An 18,754-nucleotide genomic window follows, 5' to 3' on the forward strand; every position below is an offset into this window, starting at 1 on the left:
AGACTGAGTGAGTCTCATTAGTCACTGAGCGTCATGCACCATTTGGTAAAAAGTGGTGCACGAAGTTCGGTGACGTAGTGACTATTTGGACGCTTTGTCACTAACCAGACAGTAAGTTGTTGAACATTTTACACTCCAATGCAAATTTGCATGTCAAAGTTCACATCTCTGAGTAGCTTTGATAAGCTTCCACAAGCAATTCCACTGATGGCTGAAACTCCACTGAAGTGACTCTATTCAGTCTTAAATATGACTGTGAAACATGCTGATATGATCTGTTCAATAGACTTCCTCTGCTAGGAATTAACTGAAACTTGGAATAATGGCTGAAGCGTTGATATTCTCTATGACAACTGCTAATATGTTTGATTTTACAAAACAGTGGACTAAAGTGACTTTAGGAGAAACACTCATCCTCTAAGCTCCTCTGGTTTGTGTAGAAAAAAAAATGTTTTTTGCATTTAGCAGAGGAGGGGAAATGAAAAAATAAAACAGTAATATATAATACTGAAAAAAAAAGAGATCATCAACATCAATGTTTAAAAATGTGCAGTCTGTAACAACCGTCTAACAAACTCCACAGTCTCCTCCATTACTTCCTATACGTCTCCTTTACTTTCGCCCCTCTGCGCTAACCGCAGATCACCCCTACATCTTCGCCATGTGAGCAGTTGTGCTTCCCAACCTTGGATCTCTTGCACTCCAGCAGCGAACTCTCCCCGCCCTCACACTCCACGTCATCCAACAGGATCCTGACACTGTCGTCCGCCTCCCCCAGCGCAGCCCTCTTCATCACCGCCAACGCCGTCGTGAAGCCGAGCTGTCGACACACTACAGTGCCTGCTTTGCTGGTGAAAAGGTCATCACACACCGTCCCCCACTCACCGCGGATAAAGATTTCCACTCTACCTCGATCTGATAAACCGTCAGTGCTCACCAGCCGCATAGAGCCGGCCCGCAGCCTTCTTCTTCTCTTGTGACCGTGACCTCTACCTCTTCCCCGAGGCCTCTTGTACACTTGGTTACCCTCCCCAGCGCTTTCCAGCTTCTCCCCAAGCCTCCCAAGCTTCTCCTCCTGTGTTTTAAGCGGCGTTGTGTTGTTTGGTGGTCTCTGGGGCTTGTAGCCAGACACTGTGGGTTTTTGGCTCCAATATGGTGGCCGTAGTGTGGTCAGCGTTCCGGGACGTTTCAGGGATGTTGTGGATGGAGAAGGAGGAGGTTGTAGTGACGTTGGAGGTTTGGTGATGATTGGGGTTTGAGCGATCCTAGTGAAGGCAGGAGTCATGGCGGTTGTACGATAACCTGAGGGAGACACAGAACCACCCTCTTTATTTTAATGTATGTAGTTAAACAGTGTGTTAAAGAATAATAGTTTGACATTTTGGGAAACATGCTTATTTGTTTTCTTTCCAACAGTTAGATGACAAGATTGATACTACTCTCATATTTAAACAGTAAATATGAAGCTACGACTATCAATTGTTCAGCTTATCTTAAGCTTATCATAAAGACTGGAAACGGGGGGAAACAACAGGCTTGGCTCTGTCTACAAGTTTGAAAAAATCCAACAAAATCCTATCCAAAATGTCACTAACACACAATGTATAGCTTGGCTCTAGTTAACAAAATCTGCCCGTCAGTTCTCTACTTAAAATTATTCTGTTCAGTTTTAACGTATCAGAACTTAAGTGTTAAGGTGTCCAGGAAGTCATTGCGTCCAGCCAAGAAATAGTTTGGCATATAACCACTGTGAAACCACAAATATTAGTTTTTATACTATGTTTTTTTGCGCAAAGTGAACAACACTTAAGCAAATAAGCAAGTATTTCCCAAGACATATCTCTAACTAATACACCAACTTGGTAATGAATGAGTTAAACGTGACGTGAAATTCAAATTTTACTAAAGCCATCTAAAGCGATGTTATCCTTGAAGACAAAGGAAAGACATAAACACAGACACACAAAGATGAATGTCCAAACTGAGGCTGATGCAGAACCATTTATTCAAAATAAATAAAGCCAAAGTACCCGATTTAATTTAAATTAGTGCAAATACCCAACACATAAATAAGCACCAGTTTTTTCTACTTTAGACTCTTGTACCAGCCAAAGAACAACCTGCTAGCAGGAATTAAAGTTGGGAATGGATGCCACTAGAGCTAATCCCCCCCGTACCTGAGTATGACACAAGCTTGTGCAAAAGACTTGTCCTCACCCTCTTAATTTGCTTTCAGTCAGTAAGCAGAACATGAGCAGAAGTTGAGACATTGGCACTCTACAGTAATTTATATTAAGCTTCTAACAACTCGCCTGCAATTTGATTAGAATTAATGAGGTGAATTAAATTAATCTGAAGTTCCTCTAAACTGCTTCTTTTTTTTGTTTGTTTGGTTTTTTGATTTTTTTTTTTTTACTTTTTCAGGGCAGAGATGTTGCAAAGTAGAAAATAATTCATGCTGAATTAAGGAGTCTCATAAGTGATAGTAATAGGCTATTTAAATATATTACATGTAAATTCATCATTTTAATAGACAATTTGATTATAATTTAAAACAATAAAAAATGATCATTAGTTCAGTCATTTTAATTGATTGTATTATTGATTGATTTATTAGTCTCATTTCAGTTAAGCCAACTCCCTGTTTCAGTGTAATTTATTTATTTTCTTGCTGCTTAGCATCTGTTTGTTCGTCTGTTTCTATTTTCACCATGTATTACAGACATTTCTAACTATTCCTTTTGCCTGCATGCAGCATAGTACTATTGTGACCTTTCTCTACTATTATGGAGCTTCAAATAAATAATGCTATAACAGCAATAAGTGTGCTATAAAAAAAGTCAATTTATACCCTGCAATATTTCAAAATGATATACAGATCAAAAACTGGTTTAAGTGCCCCAAGCCATATTACAGTAACACAATGTAGACTTAGCTGCCAAACTATTAAAATATTTCATATCTTGCTTGCTTTTATTTCGTTATAATCTTTTAAAATTTAGCATCATTAGCCTGTAGCTGTCACTTATAGCAACTAAAACCCCTACAACAGTTCTGTGCAACTATAATTTATGGTTTAAAAATTCAAAAGTGGTGTGATTTATTCAAAGCGGTAAGCTTAATAATATTGATCATCACAGGAAAGTGCATCGGACGGAATCTTCAATGTGCATGCAGAGTTGGAAAATGTTAATGTAGCTATTAGCGTGTTAAAATGTAAAGCAAAAATAGAGTGCAGAAGAAGAAACCACCCGGTTTGACCATGGTGGCTTCTCCTCGCACCAAGGTGTGCACTGGTCTACTGGTGGGTTTAAAGTTAGTCCTAACAGTTGGCATAGTGGCTGTGTGAATAGGGGACCTAGCAGGTGGGTAATCAGTGGAGCTGGTTTCGGAGATACGTGCACCAGTACGCCTACCGGAGGGTGTGGTTGTGGCGGGGGTTGTTGTCTTGGTCATCTGGACAGTTGTTGGTACGGTTGTTGGTTTTATTGTTGTTGCTGTGGTTATTTTTATTGTTGTTGTTGCTTTAATAGTTGGTGGTGTTTTTCTCGTAGTTGCCTGTAATGTTGTTTTCCTTGTTGCTGCTGTCGTTTGTGGTGGTGGTGATGTTTTTCTTATTGTTTTTCTGGTTGGCATTGGCGGTTTTATTATTATTATGGGCTTTCTTTTTGTCGGTGTTTTTGTTGTAGTTTTTCTCGTGGTTGTTGTGGGTACAGGTGTGGTGGTTGGTTTCTTGTTGATTACAAACTCTGCAAATGAAAAAAGGAAAAATGAATTACTTGTTTTGTGCAGCATTAAAAAAAAAAAAAACCTAGATAAGATAATGTCAATAATAGACATGATTATTGTGCTAGCATTCAACAAAAAAGCTCTGAAGTTTTGAAGAGTTAACAAAAGATAAAGAGGAAAGCATACTGAGAAAACAAAAATGGAACAGACAGTAACTAGCAACTCTTGTAAGAGAAAGAATCATTTTAAAATTAAAATAACCTCACCTTCTTTGGGGTGGAAGTGAATCAGTTTTCCCTTTATTTTAACAGGTGATGGCTTGATGCTGCATTTTCCTGGTGCTGCTCGCCTGTGGTGTCAGGGGAGAAAAAGTTAGCACACACATGCAATCTGTTACATGCTGTTTGACTTTGGTAGCTTTTTAACCTTTTAACATTCCTCCCAACCCTAACCCTTAGCCCTAACCCTTATAACATGCACGTATGAGGCTTAATTTGACCCTTGCCCACCAGCAGACTACTGGGTTTTTAAGAGGTTAAAGTAATTTTAATGTTTTCTGAGATCAGCTTATTGATATAAATAGGTTATTGCTTTGTGTCAATAAGATTAGCACAGAGGTGCCAAATGTATACGTGTGGTAATGTAGAGAGCACTAACAGAAGGGAGCACTGTCAGGGGATTTTTTTTTTTTAAAGTAAATAATCTGCTCAGTACAAATCTGGGTCTCAGTTCTTTGATAACCAAACTTTAGGGAGCCTTATCAGCGACTCTTCTTTATGTCATGTGTTTGTATAAGTGTATTTGTTGCTGACGTTGTAATAGTTAGCTACCTGGAAGGGTCCACTATCTTATAGATGACTCCTGCTCTGGCTGTTGCACTCGGGGCTCCTGTAGCTAAAAAATACAGTTCACCTAGAAAGATGAACAGAGGAAAGGGAGAGAGAGTGAGGCAGACAGAGGTAGGTGAGGAGTAAAAAAACAAAGTAACAAAACCCGTTTGGCAAGGAAGAAGGAGAGAGATGTGAACAGCAGGGAAGAAGGAAGGAGAGGGACGGCTATTTAGAGAGAGAGGGAGAACGAGACCAGAGAAGAGGACACATAGAAGCTACAAAATGTGTGTACAGAAAATGGATTTGGACTTTGCTTGAACTTTTTGGAATAAACCTGCCGTGTAGGATTGTAAGAGATTATTTCAAACCAGCCGCATATGTGCAACACTCTTCCTTGTAAATCAGTAGTCTCTTTAATTCAGAGCAGGTTTAAAGTCAAACGTAACCCATTAATGGGTTCTCTTCACTCTTGGATTCGGAGCAGGAATTTGATATTATCAACAATTTCACATGTAAAAGAATAGCACTTTAAGGAAACAAACCCTTTTACCATCTTACTTTAATTTACTTGATGACTCATTCACATAATAATGCACTGTGTGAATGAAATCTTTGCTTGTAATTATGCAAAATATGTGAAGATTACAATGACTGTATCTGTGCATGCTGTTTAGTTTACCCTATCATAAGAAGTAAACGCACAAACACACACACAAAACTATTACCTGCTTCATCCTCAGCAAAAGAAATTATGTATTTATAATAACTGTTGATGAGTTTGGGGAATCTGCAGGTCTGGTCTCTCCCCATGCAGACCTCATTGTACTGCCATTCACCTGAGGTGGCGTTCTCCTTCAAAGACATCAGACGCCTGAACAGTAACAAACAGCACATAAGCACAAATACATTCAGGGGAGCACAAGTGTCATGGAAATGGGAATAAAGCATTCATGAATAGTACAAGTACAACAAATATAGACATTAGTAAATTTGTTTACAAATTAATTTATTAATCAATGGATAAACAGATTTAATGACGGTATAATTCGTTATTTGATATTTTAAGAGGCAATAAAAAGAGGAATTATAAAATATTTTGTATAAATGACTTTCATACATGCATTTTACTGTGAATATAAACGCCTGTGCAAAACAGCACTATAGAAGTGCACCTTATTGCACTCCTTATTTAAAGTGTTTTTACAGCCACAATCACTGTAATACAATGTGATGTTACTATGGCATCACTAAAATCTGAAGAGGAGGTTTGGCTAAAAATCCACAAAGGACAAAGTAAGCTAAGCTTCACATTGTAATAATTTTGCAGTTACCGCTGCCATTGGTTGGATCCTGGGTCTCTGCAGAGAGAAAAAAAGGAAAGGTTTAATATCTAGCTTTTACAATAAAGCAGAAACACACACCCACTCATGAAATCCCCAAAGATGTAGAGTCCGTTGAGGTTGGGCATCTGACAACCTCTGTAGATGTATCCCCCTGTCACTGATTTGCCCAGCTTGTGGGGGTAGGCAAAGATAGGCAAGATGTCATCTAGATATAGAGAAAGAAGAACACACTTGTAATTAAAACAGGATGACAGTGTGTATATATAACATAATATTCCTAAGAATGAGAAATATGCATCACATTTAAAGCCATATGCAGAGTAACTTCGGCCTAGATACTTATCAGGATATCAAAATTAAAAGTAAGCTCACACAGTCTTTGCATCTTTATATATAGTTTTTATAAACAATTTAATCTTTCTCATCAGTGATCGTATAAAGCATCAAAACAGTGTGTCACAGTGCACATCTGTAACCTATTTTGAGTCCCTCTGCATAGTATAGACCCCAAAGTGAATGAAAGCAACCAAGAAAGTGGCCTCACCTAGCGAGGAGTTGTGACAGAGTTTGCGATCATAGCAGCTGAAGCCTTCTTTCGCCCTCCATCCATAGTTGCCCCCTTTAAACACGTATTGGCAAAGTTAGTGCAACTTCTCAGGGAGAGAGCTATTGTACCATGGACCTGCCTCATAATGCAGTAAAAAGGACCATGAAAAAATGAACTGAACCATTTCTTGGCTAGAAAAAGAAATATGAATTATGCTCCACTAGCTGTAATTTAATGTTTATTTTATGTCCCAACCATTGACCTTTATTGTCTGACTGAGCTTTAACTGTGATTTCTGCCTCAGTGCAACAGAACAGTTTTACTGCATAGAAAATGACAGCCATCATACCTTTAACAATGAGGTCCACCTCTTCATATTTGTTCTGGCCTACGTCCCCACAGAACATCCTGCCTCTGCCCTGGCCGGTAGCAGGGTCACCGCGGTCAATGGAGCAACGCCACATGTTGCGAACTCCATAGGCATAAATCTCTGCAGAGAAAGAAAGAAAGACACTTAGATGTTGACATAAATAGTATACACCCTTTGTGAGACTGTATACAAAAACCAAAGGCATGTATTTCTGTTATCAATTGTGATTTTGTATCCATCATAGCCTAAAGAAATGTTATTTTATTCTATTTGGGAATGGCAGTGTTTAGTAAGACATTCACCTTAATTTTTCATGTTTTTTTCAGTAAGAAGAGACTGTCCCACTGCTGTAACACATTATGTGAGCTCTTTAGAAAAGCGACAATAGACAACTAGTGTAATATAAAATAAACAAAATAATCTAGTTGTCTACAGACAACTAAATTATATTTACAAATGTGCCATTCATCTTAAATGTTTTATTAATCTTTAAATACCAAACAAAATCAAATTAATCCATGCATATGGAATATTTTAAGGGATTTACCAGGTCGTGCTTCTTTTTCCCCCAAGAACGGGTTGTCTGGGGGGATACTGTACGGAGCGCCATCATCATTGTCGTTGACGTCAACACGCAGCGCCTTGCCAAGGAGCGTTGACCTATGCAATGCAGAGTGCAGAGTGGATGAGAGAGTGAGAGAAATTCAGAGAGGCTTCAAGACGATTGACTTTAATGCAGATACAGAAATACCTTGACCTGAATCTTTTGTTTATTTTTCTTTCCAACTTATGGTTCACTGTTCCCCTCACTCTGTCCAATCACCCTGTTTTTCTATCTTTTTTTCTACTGACAAAAAACACATCTGTCTCTTCCTTAAGTCTTTGAACAAATTTCCTGCAAATCATTCTTACTCATACTCATGTCTTCCTCTCTGTTGTTGGTTACTGTCCACTCTACCTTCACCTTTTTCTCTGTCCATCCAACATCCATCTGAGCTCTAAGTTTGTCCTTCTCCTCTTTTTTGCATCTTGTCCATTCCTTTCCTCCCCTTTCATTCACTATGCACCTTTCAACGCGGGTCAATAACCCTTTTAAATCCCTTTTCCACTCTTTCCAATCCCACCTTCCACTTTCTCTCCCTCATTTTCTCTGTATCTCTCTCCCCTCCACATACCAGTGTGTGGTGGCCCGTAATGTGTAGAGTCAATATTAGACTTGGCAGGGTGTACCCTCCCTCATTCCCAGAACGGCTAATACAGCATGTCAACAAAACCCCTCAGCAACAGCTAAAGAGCTAAACTCTAACTGTCTGGAGAAAAAGTGTCAGCATCAGATAGATAAAACCTCGCAAAATGTTTTGTAAACTATGTCATTAACTAGCTGGTGTAGGACTAAAAATGATTGTTTTCATGAGAGGGTTACTCCAACCACAATTCGGCTCTGGTTTTGGACCAACTATACCTTTTTTAATATTCAAGTTTAGCCTTGGCCTCTCTATGAACTTAGAAGATAAGGAGGCTATTTTTGTTTTGACATGGATCTTAATTGTTTCAAATTTATATCGTACTCCCATTTTATTTTTGGACCATAACAAGTGTCCAAGTGTTTGTCAGCTCCACAATTCGTACTGTAACTGTCTCAAAGTATTGTGCAATGAGAAGTAATATCTGCACTTGTTAACTTCGTGTCCTTTGGATGTAATTAACATTTAACATTTACTATGGTTTTATCAAATGAGGATGAAGAATAAAAGTGCTGAAAAAAGGCAAATCTTCATTACAGTGAAAACAAACACACCTATTAGCATCCACATATTTGTGTGCGTCACTCAAACATCATGGTTTCATGTAAACATACAGACACAAACAAACATTGCCTTAAGATACAGCTAGCCTATCTATTGAATGAATCAAATTAATTATAATGTAAAGGTCATGTGGTTTGAGAGGTGAGTAATCTTTACCATCACAGTAAAAGACAAATAACGCCCTGCTGTCCCTTCAATAGAAGCTCCTGTTATAAATAAAGTGTACACTGCTCATGGCATAAACATATCACGGCACCTCGACTTTTAAACGATGTTGCAACATACACATATGAAATAATACTCTACATGAAGTCAGACATTTATCCTTCGCTACCTAGTAAAAGTGTGCAGTCTGTTAAAGGAAGCTTCTGTCTCTCCTAATCCGCGGACACTTCATTAACACGGCTGCTGTAATAATCTGCTTCTATTCAGCCTCTTAATGCAAACACAAAGTACCTTCCAAAAGTGATCGACACTCCTCATTTCGAATTAGGCAAAATGGCATCTTCTCACTGAGCCTTGAGCATGTACGGTGACTAAATTATTGCAATCTTAGTTTTAAAAGTGCTCTACAGGGCCTGACATGTATCAAGGATACATATTTATGACCATTTGTGTAAACAAATTATTAATTTGTACCCTTGAAGTGATAATTTGCATTACACAAGCAGGTTCCCAGCCCAGGAAGATCCTCACTTTATCATCATTTCTAGTTGCCACTGAGCAACTTGAGTGTCTACACAGTGTTGAAGTTTATTTTCCCCATAATTTACTTGGAATTTAATTAACAGGAACTCATTCTTGGCAGAACTAGCTGGTTCTAATTAGACCTTGGTATTTTGTTAATATATGCTTGTGTTGTCAACATTTCAACGACGTCAAGGTGTCTGGTAAAATTTTAAATGATGAGCACCTTCATCGTGAGAAATGTAACATCCTGCGAGAGCAATCAAAAGGATGCATTTATCTCATTTTGGTGTATTATTTAAATTACATACAAGGCTGAAAATTTGCAAGGAGAGTTAATTTTCAAACAATTACGAGTCACAGAAAATGTTCAGACTCGATATAATCAAAATCTTTCTCTCAGGCACAGACTGTAAATCTGTTCACTTATACTTACTTGTTCTGTGAGTTGCCAAACTTTCCGAATGGGTCCCCTGCTCGGCCGCCATCACCAATGAAGATGTACAGATACCCGTCATGGCCAAATAGAAGCTGCCCTCCATTGTGATTGGATGCTGGCTCCACTACCTCAAGGATGGTCCTGAACCAAGACACACAACAGGTGGATGAATACACACATCAGTTAGTTCGTGCAGGTACAGACGGGTGATACAAACACTGAGGGGTAACACATGCAAACCTTCACATATATCCCTCCCAAGTACCACCACAAGACCAACACTATCAACACAAATATTAAAAAAAAATCTCTCTGTTTCCACTTGTGTCTCTCTGACTCTGAACTTTCCTCTTCACCTCTCAGAGGAGTGGTCTAGTTGGTTGTCATCATGGGTTGACAGTGTGAACTCGCTGATTCGTATCCTCTCCTCCTTCTTCACAGACACGGAGTAGTACACGTAGGCTTTTCTGACCGTGGTGAAGCTATGCACAGAAAAGAAGCATAAGTCATTCTTCACTCATAGACACAGCAACCTTTTCCACTGGGAATTATTCAAAACATTACCGATAATGTCTCTACATAACCTTCCCAGATAACTGCTGCTGTTGTTATGACAGTATGAACCTTGGGTGTAGTGCTATGCAGAGGAATCCCCTCTCATCTCCAGCCCACGGCGATGTGAGGACAGCAAGGGTGAGGTTGAGGAAAGGACGGTCGATTCTGGAGCCGTTGGCCAAATATACCCACACGTATCCAAGCTGCTCCGCCACAAAGAATCGATGACTTCCATCATTGGCGTGGATCATGGCCACAGGGTTACGGAGCCCGTTGGCAACCTCCTGCAGACACAACTCCAGACATCCTTTGGGATCCTCACGTACAAAGCCGAGGTTAGCGTTTAGCTCTGGGGACAGAAAAGAAAATACAGGAGATGAGACAGGACACAGGAATAAAAAGATACAAATAAAGGATCCTCATAAGCACACAAAAACAGAGAAATGGTTTGAGGGCCAAGTGTAAGTGTGTCTTGATTAGCACAGCTTCCTTTCTCCAGGCGTCTTAAGGTTAGCATTCAAAATCTATCCTCAGCAAATACACAGTAACAAGAAAATGTTACCACATAATGCCTTTCTGCTCTTGAGAAAAGCTTCAAATTGATGTGAAATCTTTCTGCGAATATGGAGCAGATTTTACTTACATCTTAAAAATCATGCTTTTACCACACAACCAAACTTATGTGCAGACTAGAAATGAGTTGCAATGTCTGCGCATAAATCATAATTAATGCGTAACTTGTTACTGTAAGTTCATGTTCTTGCTGCTGAGCACATTTAGCACCCGCCCCACGTGTAGACACCATACCTGCATTTGTCAGGACATTAGGATAGCAGTACTGTTTGTCCTTCAGCTCCAGAAGGTCACAGAACCTTCTGCGGTCTTCTTCTATTGTTGCAGTCAGGTTGGTAAACTGCTGCAGGTTCCCAAAGTCCTCCAGGATGAGACTGAGCGTGTACCGACACTGCTGCCAGTAGTCGGAGCAGTAATCACCACACAGTCCAGGCAGCACCCGCATAGGTGTGTTAGCATCTTCAGCATCATACAGGTGGGCGGCGTATGGAGAGCACTCCTGCAAGGGGAAAGATGATTTAACAGCAATTAGGACATTACCTAGCCATAAAAGCAGAAATACTTAAATAAACCTGTGTCAGTGTGTGTAAATGGATGTTTCTGGTTCCATCTGACAGCAATAACCTTGAGGGCTCAGGATTTCCACAGTTCAGAGTTCAGCTGTTTATCTCAGAGCTAATGTTAAGAACATGTATGGATCACATGAATATAGGATTTGTGTATTTATGTCACCACAGCTCGTCACCGCCTCACTATGACTGGTCAGGCCTGGGTTATATGCAGCATGTCTGAGTGCAGCCTGGTATAAATGGATCCCAGGAAGGTCCAGTCAGTTATTAACTCACAACCACACTGTCCACACCCAGAATGGTGAGCTGGTGAGGCTCAGGGAGGCACAACACCCAAACCATCATGTGGTCTACTGGTGCTCTTTCACTCAGTGCCAGATCAGCCTAACCAGTCATCGCCAGCAAACAGAAACCAAAACACAAAAAGATCACATTTTTACTCATAAAATGTTTGGAAGTACTCAAATATGAACAACCAACTGGCTAGAAGGTCAAATGTTTAAATGAAAAATATTTCTAAATGAGACTTTAATCTGCAGATTGTGCTGTGACACAGTGAGTTAATATGTTTGGCAAAAAAAAAAGTAAATGGTGAAAAGTTTAAATAATTCAGAACACATTAGTAAAACAAAGCCTGACTTAATAGTCAACATGGCAGCTGCAGGCCTTGAAACCAAATGTGCTGTTTCTACCAAAGATGCACTGTAAAAGTGGTGACTTTAGTGTGAAATACTGTCAACGAATACATGAGACAACACAATATAAATTAATTCATGTCTTAGATTTTGTTTTGTTTTTACCTTTATTTGCATGCTTCTCATTTTATACTCAAGATTCCCATTATTAACGACCCATCACTGCATTTGCTGCGTACAAGATAAATAAAAAACTTCAACTTGAAGAAACTAGAACTTTGTACACCACACAGGAAAACTCCGAGTGTGACACTTCATATGTGCCTGCACCTGCATCTGCTGCTTATAAATAATTTACACATTTATTTCTTTGTGCACATCAAGCTCAAAAATACACATTAACTATGACACACTATTAATTATGAATAAATATACAGAGATAGAAAAGATAGAAAAGTTAGATGTCCCTGAGTCTGAGTGTGTATGTGCATGTAGGTGTTGTTGCAAGTATTTGTGTGCGCAGTGTGTTGGTTTCATTATTAATTTGTTTGTCTATGTGCCTCAAAGTTTGCTATACGTTTGTGTGTTTGCATGTCCTTTTATTTCTCCATAGTTTCGATCAGTACACATCATTCAATTTTTTCAGTAGTCCTATATGACCGTGAACAGACATACAGATTTCCTGACTTGTTATTGCAAATGATCATCAATAATGACCTCATACTGATTATAATAGCATATAAATGATTTCCACATGACAATATACTGTATAACAGATACAGTTCCTCCCGAATCCTTTCCACCTTTGATCCTCCAGTATCATCCCAATGGCACAATGTTGAGAGCGAAGCCTGCAGGATCTTTGATGCCTCAGCTATTTTCTTGGGACTCCGTGAAACTATTACTTTGATATTACTTTTTGATGAGGTGTTCTTTAATCTCACTGGTTAATCACAGGCTGTATGTTTCTGGCCTTGTTTCATTTTGTCCTCATGCAACTTCAGCAGCTGTTCCCTAAAATGAACAAAATCTAAATATAACAAAGAATAAATAAACCACTACTGAAAAAAAAAAAAGAGCGATGTAGAAGCTAACTTTGAAAGAGAATCGTTGTTAAATGACATGAAAGTACATTGTTGGGCAGAGATCAGAGCCTTCCTGGGAAACAGCTTTTAGAGGGTGAAACAAAGCTGTGTTCAGTCTGAGCTGCTGGAGCTGTTGATGGATACAGTTTCTGGGATGTGGAGCAGATGGAAGCCTGATTGAGTGAATTTATAGTGTTTTCAACAGTTGGATTTATCATGATGTCTACAATACAGTAGGACACAGTATTTTTAGCATGAGTCACGCAGACATTTCACATAAAGGTGATAGTGTTTTATTCAGGAAAATGGAAGAAAAAGGTAAAAGGTGCAGTACAGACCACCTACAGTCGTTCGTAGGCGACCCTTGATTGGTCTGCAGTGAAACCAGCGATTGTTTTGAGACAGTCTTATTTTGGCTCCAACTATCACAGGGTAGGATAAATGCATCTAACTACTCACAGCTGTTCCCTGACAATGCAGCCACTTCAAACTACTATAATTTGGTGTTTACCCTGTACAGTTCAGAATAGACTAAAATTAAAACCTATGCAGGAAATAAAAGCCTTTTTTTCAGTCGCCTGTCTTCCTCACTCCCCATACTGTACAGAAAAGTCCACTTGATCGTGTTTTAAGAGAGAGAAGAGTCATGGCAAACAGAGGGCATGTGAATCTGGACCTGATCTCCACCCCCAGCAAGAGAGGGATTAAAAAAGTGAAGTAAAGAGAAAAATGGACAAATAGGTTGCTGCCTCAAGTTTCCTATATAATAGACCTGCTCCTCAGTGAGCGGATGTGGATGCTAAGGCGCAGTAATTGTGAGAAAGAGAGAAGGAAAAGAAGAAATAAACTGCAGATGCTGGTGGCTGTGTGGTTGAGATTTGTCGTGGTATTATGCATCCATGATGCTGTTTGGAAAACGGAACATCTGCAACACTCTGCGACTGTCAGAGCAAGCTACACCTCTTGCAAGCTCTTGAACTCCTCTTGCCTGTCGGCTATGGTTAAGCGGGCAGGTTAAAAGTGCATGGAAATAGTGCGTGAGTGCAAAGCAACAGGCAAAAAAGAATTTCAGGCCTGTATCAAGAAAATCATAGCTATTTAAAGGCTAAAGTGAAAAGATACGTTTTAGTTTAAATATTTAGACAGCTGGCTTCCCTGATAGCAGCTTATTGACAAAAGCTGCATCCTCGATTCTCTTTTGGCGGTTGGTGGAAGCCTCCAATACGCCAGCAGCAAATGATTGCAGTGTTCTTGAAGGCAAATAGTTAGCTTGGCCCTAAACCATTAAGGGCTTTGTATACAAGGAGGAGGATTTTAAAGTCAACTCTAAATGTTACAGGAAGCCAGTGAAGGGCAGCTAAAACTAATGTGTAGTAAAGGCTGAGCAATAACTGCAGTAACACACACACACACATTATTCTAATACAGCTGCACTAAACTCAGGTCAAAGTACCTTAAATCCATCTGTCTGTCTGTGTTCATGGAGTTTATTGATTGTCTCTCTGTTTTACTTCTATGCTTCAATATATTTTGCTTTTCCTTGCTCTCTCTCGCTCTCTGTCCCTTCGCTTGCAGGAACTTGATATATCCTGTACCCCTGGCCAGAGGAGGAAATGGTTGTTTGTTTGGTCAGTTAAGCTGAAGGATGATGACAATCTCCCTTCTGTCTCCCTGACACACACACACACACACACACACACACACACACTCATTTTCCCTTCTATCTCTCTGTCTGTTTCTCCCTCTTCATCTCACTGTCTGCCTCTCTCTTTTCAGTGTGTCATTGATATCAGAGTCAGGAAGCTCCAGCAGTGCAGCTGGAACAGAGGGCCCCAGTGTGAGTGTGGCCGGTTTACCCAGCATAAGTACCCTGGCAGTGGGGTAACTGGATTGCCTCCAGGGCATCTTTTACCTCAAACCACCATCCTGGGAGCTTACAACCACAAAGTAGGTCTTCTTTGATGGCTCCAGAGATCAAAAAAGGAAGTAAAAGAAAGTTCTTGTGAAAAAAAAAAAAGTGTATTCATGACTCAAAGAAAGAAAAGCCACACAGCTCAGTGCTGTAATCCCCCCTATTTGACTAACCCTTTGGTCTGAGACTGAAATCATAAAAACTGGAAAAAGTTTGAAACCAAAATACTTTTGTTTACTTTTAAGATGACGTTTAAGATAATTATGCTCATTTAAGACACTAATAAAATGTATGCCTGCAAAATTCAAAACACTTGGAGCTTGTTAACCAAAATAAGCCTGCATGTAATGTTAAAAAAGAAACTCCTCTCTAACCTTTAAATATTTACATTGTTCTGAACTCTGGCTACTCAAGTTGGACTGACTGTTGTAAGTCGTACGTGCACTGCAAGACTGTCATTACACTCAAGACTCAGCCTGCACTGCTTGGAAAGAACCACAGTGGGCTATAATTACCATAATGTCAGAAACCTATATTTTAGCAGTCAGAGGATTTGTGATTGTCTTAACATAGTGTATGATGTATTAAGCTTCTGGGAAGATTTGTAGTGTGTTTTTTCCCCCCATTGTTTTGGCATTGACATCAAAAATGAAAGTGTTATTCGCGCGACAGGCCACAGCCCGTTTGTTTTGGCTTTTGCATAAAAGAAGATTTTATCTGAAATTCATGGGCCAGGAAAAATTTGCACTGCACCTATCATTCAATTTGCACTGAACGTAGTTAGTGGCTGGGCTGCAAAGTCAGCACCTAATTATGCAATCAGTATGTGGGACTGGCTTCGAAACTCATCGTGCCAGTACCTGCCAGAGGTTTGAGCTCTGTCTAAGATTAGCAAACTCAGACAAGAAACTAAATGTAGTAATACATAAATAGAAATGCTCATTCAGGAAATAACATTCCCAAACATTAACAAAGACCAAAGTCTCACTGTGAGGAAAATGCACTACTTTGGTTGTATTGTAGTTCTATTGCATTGCTGATTAGAATAAATTATCACTGTCACATTTAACTTAGAAAGTTTTGTCAGGCTAATGCACTATGAGTCATTGCTTATTTTAACTAATTTTGTGCAGATTAAATGTGGTCCATCATTGAGATTTTCTATAGAATAGTCAATTTTTTCCATCCACAACTTATTACTACAGAGACTTCAGCTAATGCGCTTGGTGGCTTGATGTCCAACACATTCACCTTCTTCCAAATCTTCTGATGATGCAGTTAAACCTTTAAAGTGTACTTTGTGGGATTGCCAAAAAGGAAAAAGTACCAAAAATGTATTGTAAAATCGTGCTGCAATCTTTTCTCATACATTCATTCTGCTTCAGCTAACTAGTGCCTATGTCAGGGTCTCATTTGAGAGAAGATACTTAACATCTGGGAATCTGGAAGGGATGACGCACGGTTTACTCTTTGTGGAGTACATAGGAAAACGTAAGCCAAGCATTGTTGAAAGCCATTTCAAGTCAATAGTTTGGTGTGCCAAGACATTTAGTCATCACATACAATATGTGTCACCATGTGAAAAAAAAACACTTTCTGTCTTCTGGCTCAAAGGATTTCCTTTGGATTTTGTTGTGATGTTCTGATGAAATGATCAGTTCATATTCTTTATTCCACACCAGAGTTGGACAGTTTCCTTTATTGCACTTGTATTATTTGGCTTGTCTGGTTTCACAGGCCCTATTAGAAGCTAACCCACTAAAAACACAAGAACACTAGTTAAGACTCTCCAAGCATGAGTAAACCCTGTCTAACAGATGGCAACATTTACATGTAGCCAAGTATTGTTGCTTACTGTACTTTGTTGAGATCAGGTTTTTACTGACAAACCACACTACACTTTCCTTTGGGGTGAGACACAAACTTTTTTATGTTTATTTATTTATTTCATTTATTTATTTATTTTCAGACGGGCTTGGTGTAGTTATTTGGTGCCAACTGAGTGGCATTATTATTACCTGACCAAACAAACCAGGGGAATAAATGCTCTTGGATTTAAATAAACTGCTCAAAAGCACACTGTTCTCATCCTAAAGGTATCTTGGTTGAAATATATTGGACAACGAAAGCAGGTTTCCATGTTGGAACTGCAAACATCCACAGTTAGACGAATTTACGCCTTGCATGAGAGACATTTTTAGGTTGACAAACTCTCAGACTCTATGTCTTGCATTTCTTTACTTTAGCAAGTGACAGGTGTACTGCATGTTTCCAGTGCAATGGTATAGTGTCACATAAATAACTGTAATTAGTAACACATATTTAGCATGTGCAAGAGGAGAAGAGCTCGGCCACAGAATCAAACATGATAGTAACGATCAGAATGATCAAATGTTTCTCTTACCTGGCAGAGGATGCTGCGTATGTACTTGCCACAGGTAACATAACCTGAATGGTCAAAGTTCTCCATGATGGTGTAAAACTTGACTGATATCTGCTCATCTTTTTCCAGATCGCAACATCCAAACTTGGAATACTCCTTACAGAAGACCAGTGGTTGCTGGGGCTCAAACGGAGGCTTGTAGTCTAAACACTGGGGGTGACAGCACCCCCACCAGGGCTGGAGGAGCAACAGCACGATGGGGAGAAGGAGGTGAAGGAGGACGGCGTGCTGCAAATGACAGGTCTGTAGGGTCATGGTGTGAAGATGTGTTCAGGATAGTTTGGCTCTTGACTTAATGATGCAGTAACTCAAAGCAGCTTGTATGTGATATTTCAGTATAATGTGTGTAAAGAGAGAAGGCAATGCACATGTTACATCTCCACCTGCATCTGCCAAGCATAGGTGTGTGACTCAAAGTCAGCTTTTCTGAAGAAGTTCATAGTATTGGATGTCCTCATTTGATGTCACAGTCTCTGCAGGCAACCATGTGTGTGTTTGTGTATGTCTGTGGGGGTGTGAATGTGTATATCAAACACAGTGATGCATCACACCTGCCTGCAAGTTGACCACAGACCTACAAAGCACTCAGAATTGCTCTGGTTAATTCATCAACCCACACATTATGCTTATATAGAGAGCTTCCCTCATGATGTGTGTAAAATAAGGTCAAGCTGATCCAGATCCAGTGAATTCTCTTGATGGTGAGGAGACTTGCAGTGCAGTTGTCCAGTTTACGTGTGGAGGTCGGCAAGACCAATGTCCCAAAGTCCTGTTAATGAGAAGAGATTCAGTCTGTCACTCAATTCTATCTGTATCTGCAAAAACACCTGGCGATCACAACACAAATTCTTGAAAAACAGTAAGCTTCTTAGTCTTCCATCGCATGAAAAGTCCTAAAAAAAAACAGGACTTTAGGAGTCACATTTCTGAAAAGTAATCCAGCTTCTTAAAATTAAAAAAACTGTAGAAAATCTCAAGTTGCACCTTTAGCCAACGTTTCTGCAAAATATTTACTTCCAGCTTGAAGTCACGCTGTATTTGCCCTGGACATGTGCTCACTTGCTGCAGCCGACATACATACAGACAGACAGCGGGAGAGAGAGGTTCTTTCATTCAGACACGGAGCCACGCTGCAGCCTTAGCTTAGATCCCTCCCTCCTTATTTCTTACCTCCTCCTCCTCTCTCCACCTCTCCTCTTTTCATTTGCTCTTTCACTCTCCTACAAAGA

The 18,754-nt window shown here is 39.7% G+C and overlaps 1 protein-coding gene across 1 annotated transcript; it reads right to left on the bottom strand.

The window, feature by feature from the left end:
• Positions 1-631: 631 nt before the first annotated feature.
• Positions 632-17,780, bottom strand: LOC139200162 (HHIP-like protein 1). Its single transcript, XM_070829398.1, has 14 exons — positions 17,487-17,780; positions 11,116-11,380; positions 10,378-10,657; positions 10,110-10,235; positions 9,751-9,894; positions 7,367-7,479; positions 6,799-6,939; positions 6,447-6,521; positions 5,981-6,107; positions 5,285-5,430; positions 4,560-4,641; positions 3,996-4,078; positions 3,417-3,749; positions 632-1,302 (listed from the first exon to the last, which is right to left on the bottom strand). The coding sequence occupies exons 1-14, from the start codon at positions 17,778-17,780 to the stop codon at positions 632-634; spliced, it is 2,880 nt and encodes a 959-aa protein (XP_070685499.1).
• Positions 17,781-18,754: the final 974 nt, after the last annotated feature.

The sequence above is a fragment of the Pempheris klunzingeri genome, chromosome 4 (genome assembly GCF_042242105.1).
Source record: "Pempheris klunzingeri isolate RE-2024b chromosome 4, fPemKlu1.hap1, whole genome shotgun sequence".
NCBI lineage: Eukaryota > Metazoa > Chordata > Actinopteri > Acropomatiformes > Pempheridae > Pempheris > Pempheris klunzingeri.

Excerpts from the sequence above, each read along its gene's own strand:
- LOC139200162 (XM_070829398.1), bottom strand. The coding sequence starts at position 17,780 with ATGACCCTACAGACCTGTCATTTGCAGCACGCCGTCCTCCTTCACCTC. Across the intron at positions 7,480-9,750 it reads TTTGGCAACTCACAGAACAA|GTCAACGCTCCTTGGCAAGG; the intron begins GTAAGTATAAGT and ends TGCATTGCATAG. Across the intron at positions 6,940-7,366 it reads GGAAAAAGAAGCACGACCTG|AGATTTATGCCTATGGAGTT; the intron begins GTAAATCCCTTA and ends CTTTCTCTGCAG.